The sequence below is a fragment of the Gobio gobio genome, assembly GCF_949357685.1.
Source record: "Gobio gobio genome assembly, chromosome: 3".
Taxonomy (NCBI): domain Eukaryota; kingdom Metazoa; phylum Chordata; class Actinopteri; order Cypriniformes; family Gobionidae; genus Gobio; species Gobio gobio.
The window spans coordinates 15,585,557-15,595,106 of record NC_137099.1 but is presented as its reverse complement, the minus strand read 5'-3'; the positions used below and the strand labels follow the sequence as shown (position 1 = coordinate 15,595,106).

General features: G+C 45.3%; 1 protein-coding gene across 1 annotated transcript; it reads right to left on the bottom strand.

Moving 5' to 3' along the window:
* Positions 1–5,916: 5,916 nt before the first annotated feature.
* LOC307123125 (carbohydrate sulfotransferase 12) lies at positions 5,917–7,927 on the bottom strand. Its single transcript, XM_079811531.1, has 2 exons — positions 7,841–7,927; positions 5,917–7,754 (listed from the first exon to the last, which is right to left on the bottom strand). The coding sequence occupies exon 2, from the start codon at positions 7,496–7,498 to the stop codon at positions 6,317–6,319; it is 1,182 nt and encodes a 393-aa protein (XP_079667657.1). The 5' UTR covers positions 7,499–7,754; positions 7,841–7,927; the 3' UTR covers positions 5,917–6,316.
* Between the last annotated feature and the right edge of the window lie 1,623 nt (positions 7,928–9,550).

Sequence of the window (9,550 nt, the reverse complement as noted above, 5' to 3'; positions counted from 1 at the left end):
TCACGTTCGACGTACGTCGGACGTAACCGACGAATTGGGATCACTTCAGGGAGCCCCTATCAGCTTCGAGATCTAGAGAACGGGCCAATGGCCATTGGCGTGCGGGATTTGCATATCGCGCTCCGCCCCGCACCGCAGGTATAAACAGGAAGCGAGAGCAACCCGCAGTTGTCATTCACTTCGGAGCCGAACAGGCGTTAGTACTAAGACGAGACTGCTGTATCAGCAAGAGAAAATATTCTGCAAAGAAGACCGGAGAACGAAGAGGACGCTCGTGTTGGCGATTAGACGGCACATATCAGCGGGACCGCATGCTCAGCTGCTTCGTGTATAAACACAACTGCTGTTCTCACAGCAAACCAGTTGGTTCGGTGAGGGCGTGGTTTTGAGTGCAAACACAGGCTGCACTATCTCCTGTGTGTTGCCGCGGTCTCCCTGGGTGCTTCAGCACATTCTTAAAAGAGCGTTTCCTCACAAAAAGAGCAACACTGCGTCTTTTTCAATATGTCATTCCACCCGTGCGTTTCTGGATGCGGTCATTCCCTCTCACCCGTCTTTCCTGTCTCACGTGTTTGGGCGTTCAGCACGCTGAGGCAGCGTTTGTGGATAGTTCATGTTCCTACTGCAGGAACATGACTATCTCGGAGCTTAGATCGAGACTCGCCTACCTTCGGGAAGGTGGAGTCCTCCTTCGCATACCTCGATCTAGTACTATCCCTGAAAGAGCAGTTTCCAATGTCTCTGGGTACCAAGAGAGCGCGCCTGTCGGTGTTCGACGCTCCCATGCCTTGTCACTCTTAGACGCCTCTCTGTTCGCCAGCAGGGGGTGCCGGCTGCGGGGACGCACCTCAGAGGCCTTCCCACACTCGCTCACCCCCTCAGCGGAAGCAGGTAAGTGTTGCACAGCACACTCAGACCCCACTTCGGGCCGCCACCAGGCTGTCCGAGTCGGGTCCCTGCATGCCGCCTCGCTGCCCCGCTGCGGGTACGTCTGTAGTGCCGATGGTCCCGCTTGCACGGTCCCTGGGAGCCTGGCTAGTGCTTCCCAGACCGTCTCGCTGGCTCATCCGTACCATCAGACTCGGCTATGCGATTCAGTTCGCCCGGCGTCCCCCCAAGTTCAGGGGCGTTCACTTCACCTCTGTGTCGAAGGAGAACGCTCCTGTGCTCCAGGCGGAGATCGCGGTCCTACTGATGAAGGACGCGATAGAGCCGGTCCCTCTAGCCGAAATGAAGACCGGCTTCTACAGCCCGTACTTCATTGTACCCAAGAAAGGCGGCGGGCTACGGCCGATCTTACATTTTACATTTTATGCATTTGGCAGACGCTTTTATCCAAAGCGACTTACATTGCATTCAAGGTACACATTTTACATTTTTGTCAATTCTTGCTTTCCCTGGGAATCGAACCCATGACCTTGGCGTTGCTAGCGCCATGCTCTACTGTTTGAGCTACAGGAAAGCCTTGGATCTTGGATCTGCGGTTCTTGAACCGGTCCCTTCACAGGCTGCCGTTCAAGATGCTCACGCAGAAACGCATCTTCAGGTGCGTTCGTCCCCAAGATTGGTTTGCAGCGATCGACCTGAAGGACGCATACTTTCATGTCTCGATTCTCCCTCGACACAGGCCGTTTCTTCGCTTTGCGTTCGACTGACGAGCATATCAGTACAAAGTCTTACCCTTCGGGCTAGCCCTGTCGCCCCGCATCTTTACGAAGGTTGCGGAGGCAGCCATTGCTCCCATGAGAGAGCGTGGCATTCGCACCCTTAACTACCTCGACGACTGGCTGATTCTTGCCCAGTCGCGAGGGCAGTTGTGCGAACACAGGGACATGGTGCTCAGACACCTCAGCCAGTTGGGACTTCGGGTCAACTGAGAGAAGAGCAAACTCTGCCCTACGCAGAGGATCTCTTTCCTCGGGATGGAGCTGGACTCGGTCGCCCAGTCAGCGCACATCACAGAGGAGCGCGTCCAGTCGGTGTTGAACTGCTTGAATTCATTCAAATGCAGGACAGCGGTACCACTGAAACATTTTCAGAGGCTCCTGGGGCATATGGCATCTACAGCCGCGGTAACACAGCTCGGATTGCTTCATATGAGACCGATTCAACGCTGGCTACACAATCGAGTCCCGAGATGGGCGTGGCACAGCGGATCCCTCCATGTCCAAGTGACGCTGAGATGCCGCCAAACCTTCAGCCCGTGGTCGGACCCTTCATTTCTACGGGCAGGAGTGCCTCTAGAACAAGTGTCCAGGCATGCTGTTGTCTCCACGGATGCCTCATCCACCGGCTGGGGTGCCACGTACAACGGGCTTGCAGTTTCGGGTCTGTGGACGGGGCCCCAACTGCAATGGCATATCAATTGCCTGAAGTTGTTAGCAGTTCATCTTGCAATCAGCCGCCTCAAGGGGCCGCTCAGAGGCAAGCACGTTCTGGTCCGTACGGACAGCACTGCGGCCGCTGCGTACATCAACAAACAGGGTGGTCTACGCTCCCGTCGCATGTCACAACTCGCCCGCCATCTCCTCTTGTGGAGTCAGAAGCATCTGAGGTCGCTTCGTGCCACTCACATCCCGGGTCTGCTCAATCGTGCAGCCGACGAGCTCTCACGTCAGCAGGTGCTTCCCGGAGAGTGGACACTCCACCCCCAGGTGGTCCAGCTGATCTGGATTCGCTTCGGGACCGCTCAGGTAGACCTGTTTGCCGCCCCGGACACGACCCACTGCCAGTTGTTTTATTCCCTGACCGAGGGGACCCTAGGCTCGGATGCTCTGGCACACAGCTGGCCCCGGGACCTACGCAAATATGCGTTTCCCCCAGTGAGCCTTCTTGCACAGTTCCTGTGCAAGGTCAGGGAGGACGAGGAGCAGGTCTTGGTGGTGGCTCCGTATTGGCACAACCGGACTTGGTTCCCGGAACTAATGCTCCTCGCGACAGTACCTCCTTGGCCCATTCCTCTGAGGAAGGACCTCCTGACTCAGAGACGGGGCACCCTCTGGCACCCACGTCCGGACCTCTGGAGACTCCATGTCTGGTCCCTGGACGGGACATGGAGGTTCTAGGTGGCCTACCACAGAACGTGGTAGACACCATCTCTTCCGCTAGAGCTCCCTCTACGAAACGGCTCTAAGCGTTGAAGTGGAACCTGTTCGTCGACTGGTGCTCTTCTCACCGAGAAGACCCCCGAAGGTGTACGATCAGCTCGGTGCTTTCCTTTCTACAGAGCGGGTTGGAGCGAAGGCTGTCTCCCTCCACCCTCAAGGTATATGTTGCCGCTATCGCCGCTAATCATGACTTAGTAGACGGGAAGTCCTTAGGTAAGCACGATCTGATCGTCAGGTTCCTGAGGGGGGCGAGGAGACTATATCCGCCTCACCCTCCCTCTATACCCTTTTGGGACTTAACTCTGGTGCTTACCGCACTGCAGAGGGCGCCCTTTGAGTTTTATAGCCTGCGTGTAGAGCCGGTAGCTTCCCGTGTGCTCACTTCCCATAGTCAGTAACACTGGAGTGCCCATTCTAGTATCGGCTTGCTGCGCCATTCCCTTCCCCATGGAACGGATACATGCGCTTATTCTGCTCCAGTTGAGTTCCCCTAGGGATAGGCGAACCCTGTCGAGCCCTCCGCAACCTGCGGCAGTCGGATGTGGCGGATCATCCGACGCCAGGTTTAACACTCGAATGCATTGGTGGAACTTGTGTTAGACTGGGTTCCATATGTTGTGACCCCCACGGTGGTCCCGTATGTGTATTCTTCCACGGTACAGCTCCCTACGGCGAGCTTGTGTCTTTCCCTCGGCAGAGGCTCCTCTGCCGTCCCAGTACGGTGTTGCTCCCCCGCCGTAAACTTGGCCGGGGTCACCCCTGGGACCTCCGTATGTTGCACTGCACAAGGCCAGTCCATACGTGTATTCTCCACATGGTAACTCCCTCCGGGCATGATGTGGCTTCCGCAGCGTCCCTCCGGGCACGCTTTCCCAGCGTTATCCAATAAAGGTCTGCTGAATGGGTCTTGCGGAACAGCAGTGTGACTCTCCCTGCGTGAGTTTTCCCGCCCGATACAGACGGGGTCCGAGGGGCTCTTCGCTGGGCGCTGGAAGACGTACGTCCCGTCGCCACAGTTGCTGTACCATCACTGCAGTACTGAGCCACTGAGTTCGGCTCCTCAGTGAAAAACAACTGCGGGTTGCTCTCGCTTCCTGTTTATACCCGCGGTGCGGGGCGGAGCACGAAATGCGAATCCCGCACGCCAATGGCCATTGGCCCGTTCTCTAGATCTCGAAGCTGATAGGGGCTCCCTGAAGTGATCCCAATTCGTCGGTTACGTCGGATGTACGTCTCCGTTCCCTCCTTCAGGGAACGAGGGTTACCATATGTAACCGAGACGTTTTCTTTTATATTTGTATGTATGCATTTATAACACTATACTTAGTATTCGGGGTTGCCAACTTTTAAGTTCAGGTTGGAGCGAGATTTTTGTTGTTGTTTGGGGGGTGTAGGGGTGATTGGCACAAATATCGCTTTCGATCTTGATTCAGTATCAATTCATATGTAGCCTATATAGCCTACTGTACATATAAGGAAAAATAGCAGTATTAGCAGTATTTTAAACGTTTCTTGGGTTAAATTATATGTGCTCGCATTCATTAATATTCACTTGTGTGTGCTTATATAAGTATCATTAAAAATATTAGAATGTAAGTTATTAACGTTTTAAAATGTCACATTTAAAGAAATCTAGTGTTTGATCATATCTAAATATTTATTAAAATGCAAAACCTAAAAATAAGTAAGCAGTTATGATCTGCAATACTTTTTTGAGCAACTACACTAGATACATGTATATCATATAGGCACCTGGCACCTTGTGGACCTGGCACCATATAGGCACCTGGTGGATAATGGCATTACAAATGAATATTATTATTTTTCTAGCCACAAAAATGACTCTAATTTGCCTCTTTGAATTGGAATTCTCTATTTTAACCTTAACTAATTGTAATATAAATAATAAAAAATATTAGAAGAAAAATATTTTAAGTGGTCATTAATTGACAATAATTATTGCACAAATAGTATTAAGTACCAAAAGATCTCCTCAAAATATTCAATAAATAGTATTGAACTAAAATATAGAACATTTATTTAATTGAAAAATTGTTGTACCACCAATGAGTATGAGTGTGACCAATTAGTAAGGAGTAGCCTACTTGAGGGCTAAATACAAAAAACATCAACATTAATGTTAACAATGTTAGATCTCCATCACTCTCCATAATAAAATGATCCTGTAAATATGGTTGACGTAATAATCAATGCACACTATGCTGTACTGTTTACCAAAACTTGCTGCAAACATGCCACAACTCTGCTCTGGCTTTAACTGTTATGCCACATTAAGTTCGCCAAAGCGGTATTTATTGTTTGAATTTCATATTAAAACTTTAAAAAATGTAAAATCTTAGACTTTGTTTAATATCAAAAGCAGTTTTGGCAATTTGGCGTGAGATTAAGTTGGCAGAGTAAGACTGGGCCTGAAAGCGTGTGTCTCACGCCAACTGTGTGAGAGTTGACAAAGAGTTGAGTATTATATTACTTTTGCATCAAATTACAAAAAACTAGTCAGCCTGCTGCGAGGGTGTTTCTAATACAGCGGCTGTGGGAGGGACAGTAAATATTTCTCTTCTGACGGCCGTTATCAATCTCTCTCTATTTTTCCCCTCTTTTGAAAGTTGTGAAAACTTTGTGAAGTTGTGAGTTTTTCTTTTGCAATCAGAGCAAATGGGAACACAAAAAAAATATTTCATGTGTTCTCTCATTCACCGCGATAAAAGTTTACCCAACTTTGACGACTTCCGCTTCCGAGAAACCCGGAAATGTGAAAAGAGAACGTGCAGTAATCCCAGACAACTTGATCAAGATATTTTAATCAAATCCACAAAATAGTTTGAAGAACTAAATTAGCCTAAGATCAGTTATCACGATTAGAAGATCTGGCATCTGTCAAATCCTCAGATGCATTAAGCGCGGTACAAAGACCGGACCCCTGTTCAAAATTCATTACAACAGCGTTTTTACAAACAATGAAATATTACTGAAATTTTCTATGAGGGCAACATGAAAATCTAATCATTGAGCAAAGCAATACAAAACAGCAACCATTTACCAACAAATATAAAAATGTGTACCTGATAATTCACTGTTTTAGTAAAACAAATTACAATTATGTTTAAGTACCAAAGTATCTGTACAACCCACTTTTTAAAAAATAGTATATGCATGTAATCCCTTTTAAAGAAACAACTATAGTTCTGTCACTCGTCCAGAAGTGTCTCAGGTTTGTTGTATCCAAATAATCTAAAGTCTGCTTCATAAAGATTGTACAGCTTTCTCCTATCAGCTATGGAAATGTGTGCAAACCAGTCTCGCTCCCAGTTTGCAGCTGTCCTATTGCGGTACCCGGGGGGAAAGTGAATCTGATTATCCACCCCAAGAATCTTTAACAAAAGTTCTGTATCCTCATCAAGAGTTTCCAGCTTCCCAACAAAGTCATAGTCAATTTGACACGGATGGCAGAGTCTGTACACCTGCTGCCAGTGTTCATTGAATGGCTCCTCCTTCTCAGTCTGTGGATCTAACAGGTACTGAATAAAGTGTGTGAAGGACAGTCTGATACCTGCGGCGAAGGCCTCTTGAGCGGAGTCAGGGGGGGTTGAAATATTAGCGTAACGCTTAAGCATTGTGGAGCCAAACTGCCCATAGAAATCCTCATTTGGCTTAACAAACTTGTTCCGGAAAGCAGAAATAAGGCGTACAAAAGGATCCCGTACAAAAAGGAACTTTGTGTATTTCTTTAGTCTGTTATGCATTAAAGAACGTGAGAGATTACCATAGAGCTTCCAAAACTTGTTAAACGTCAGATGCAGAGTAGCATTGTGGGATATTGCTGATGGTATGTCAAGAGGATCCATATATGGAGCTCCATTAGGTGCCTTCAGGTTCTGGCTGAGCACAATCATGACTCGTTTCCAGTTGGTACATGCTACCTTCGGTACATAACAGTAAATAACACCATGATGATCATCCACAATGAGATGGTCCAGGGCTTTGCTTGGAATTTGGTCGAATGTCTTAAATTTCCCTGGGAAGTTCAAGCTGCTATTGGCAGAGCAAAGCTCTCTTATAGTACGTCTACGATGTACTTGGCGCAGTTTGAGTAGGGTGTACTGCGTAAACGTGTGCATTAGCTTGTTTGGACCCCGAGCATGTTTAAGGTGAGGTGTGATGATCGTCAGGCTTGGTTTGACTGACCTGCTTGACTTTTTCCAGATAAATGAATCTTCACTTGACCAACGTTCAGAGGACATCATGTTAGCACCTGATGATGCCACGTGCAGATAAAAATCCCTATCGCTCACATCATCCCAGTGAACTATTATGAACAATATGATAAATACTGTTCCCAACAGAAATAATAACTGAAGCTTCCTCAGCATTTTCACTGAAAACAAGTCTGTAACAGATCCCGACTTGAATGCATAACATTATCATCTCTGGAATGAGTCGTGAGCCATGGGAATGGAGCAAGGCCGGTGGCGCAAGTGATAATGAGCGTCCCCTGCGCGCAAATGCTGATGCGAGTCCCACAGAGGAGATCCAGAATGATAAAAGGAGTTTGTTTTGAACCTTCGCCGGTTCCCGCCTGCTTCTTCCCTTATCAACGAACTGTGTTACATAGTCAAGTTGGGAATTCTGGTGAAAAACAAAAATAGTAGGGCATTCATGTTGAAGTTTCATTTCAAAATTACTACCACAAAAGAAGATGATTCATCACTCACCCATATTTTGTCCTCCTGTGCTCTACATTTCAGAATGTTCCACATGAAGACTTTGAAGAGGACAGGAATGCCTGAAGTTACAAATGTAAACTCACACTAGGGTGTGACTGTGAACTCGGGAGAGAAACGCTCCGCCTTTCAGCCAGAACTAAATGATATGTTGTTATTCCAGAAAGTTAAGCTATAACTGTCACAACTATTCACAGGAAACCACAGCTGTGTGTGACGACTCCAGAATGAATAAAAAAAAGTAAACAAATACCACCAACAACATTCACACAATAACTCTCATGAGTTATTTCATTACAAAATACACTCGGGTGCTGGGTTACAAAAATAGCCCCTGAGATCGAGTGGCCTCTCTTGAGATTTCAGAGGGATTGTTTTTATGTGAAGGAGAAGGGACACAGACACGATCTACACACAGATCACTCAGAGTTACTTATGATTGAATTATTACTTTATATTTATACATCTAAATTCATTCCCATTTAATTTACCTTTTCTTTTATTTACACTTTCATTTATTTTCATCAGTTTATATCCTGAGTGATTTTTTTACTCTAAATTTCCTTTTCTTTTACCTTGTCCATTTTGATTTCCCTTTCATTCCTTGACTTCATCTTAAGCGCTCTTAACAATTTTGAAAATGTTAACATTCAGTTTTTGCATTTTCATGAGCCTACAGTGATGAGCATGTATTACTTTAACCCCCAGTTTCACAGACAAGGCTTAAGCTAGTCCTAGACTAAAATGCATTTTTGAGTTGCGTTAACTGAAAGAAACTTGCACTGATGTATCTTAAAATATGTCAGTGCCATTGTTTTGTCTTAAGATACACACCGGAAATGTTTTTTTTTAGGGCACATTTATAAAAGTTACTTAAATGTACTAATTGAACTAATGCCTAATCCTAGTTTAGCCTAAGTCCTGTTTGTGAAACCGGGCCTAAGTGATTTATTACTTTAAACTTTGTGTCTAAATTCATTCCCTAGTGAAAAATAAATATACCAAAATGTACTTGAAAAACATGTATTTTATGTTAAGTGTACTACAAATGCATTTACATATTTATGTACTTAATATAAATACCCTGCAATTGTACTTTTGGTATACTAAATTGATATACTTAGTCTGCTAAATTGGAACAACACATTTTGTACATAATGCATTTTAGTTATCTGGAAATAAAGCTGAGGTCCAGATATTTGATTGTGCTAAAATGTAACTATTGCGAGTATACTTTAGGTACACTTTAAATATCTTGCATTTAAAGACTCATAATATACAGTGATCATACCATCCTTACTAATAGTGATATTAAAACACATTTAGGCTTTAGTGCATTGTGCAATGAAGTACTCCAAATAAAGTTTAATTATAATATTTATACCAGTAAGTCTCAAGTGATATGTCAGTAAATATGAATTTGTAGTATACTTAGTATGAAATAAAAGTATTTTAAATACATTTTGGTTTAGGTTTCACTAAGTTTCCCTATTTGCAGCTCCCATTCATTTCTGTATTTACCTCACCTTATTTTTTTTGTACATATAAACATAATATGATAATCTCAACATCAACAACAATGCCAAAAAACCGCAATGAAATGCAATGATCCATAAATCTCATGGATTTACTTCAGACCTTCTTCCTTGTCTAGCCCTATCAAATGGATATATTATTATGGTTCCATTAATAAAAGTACTT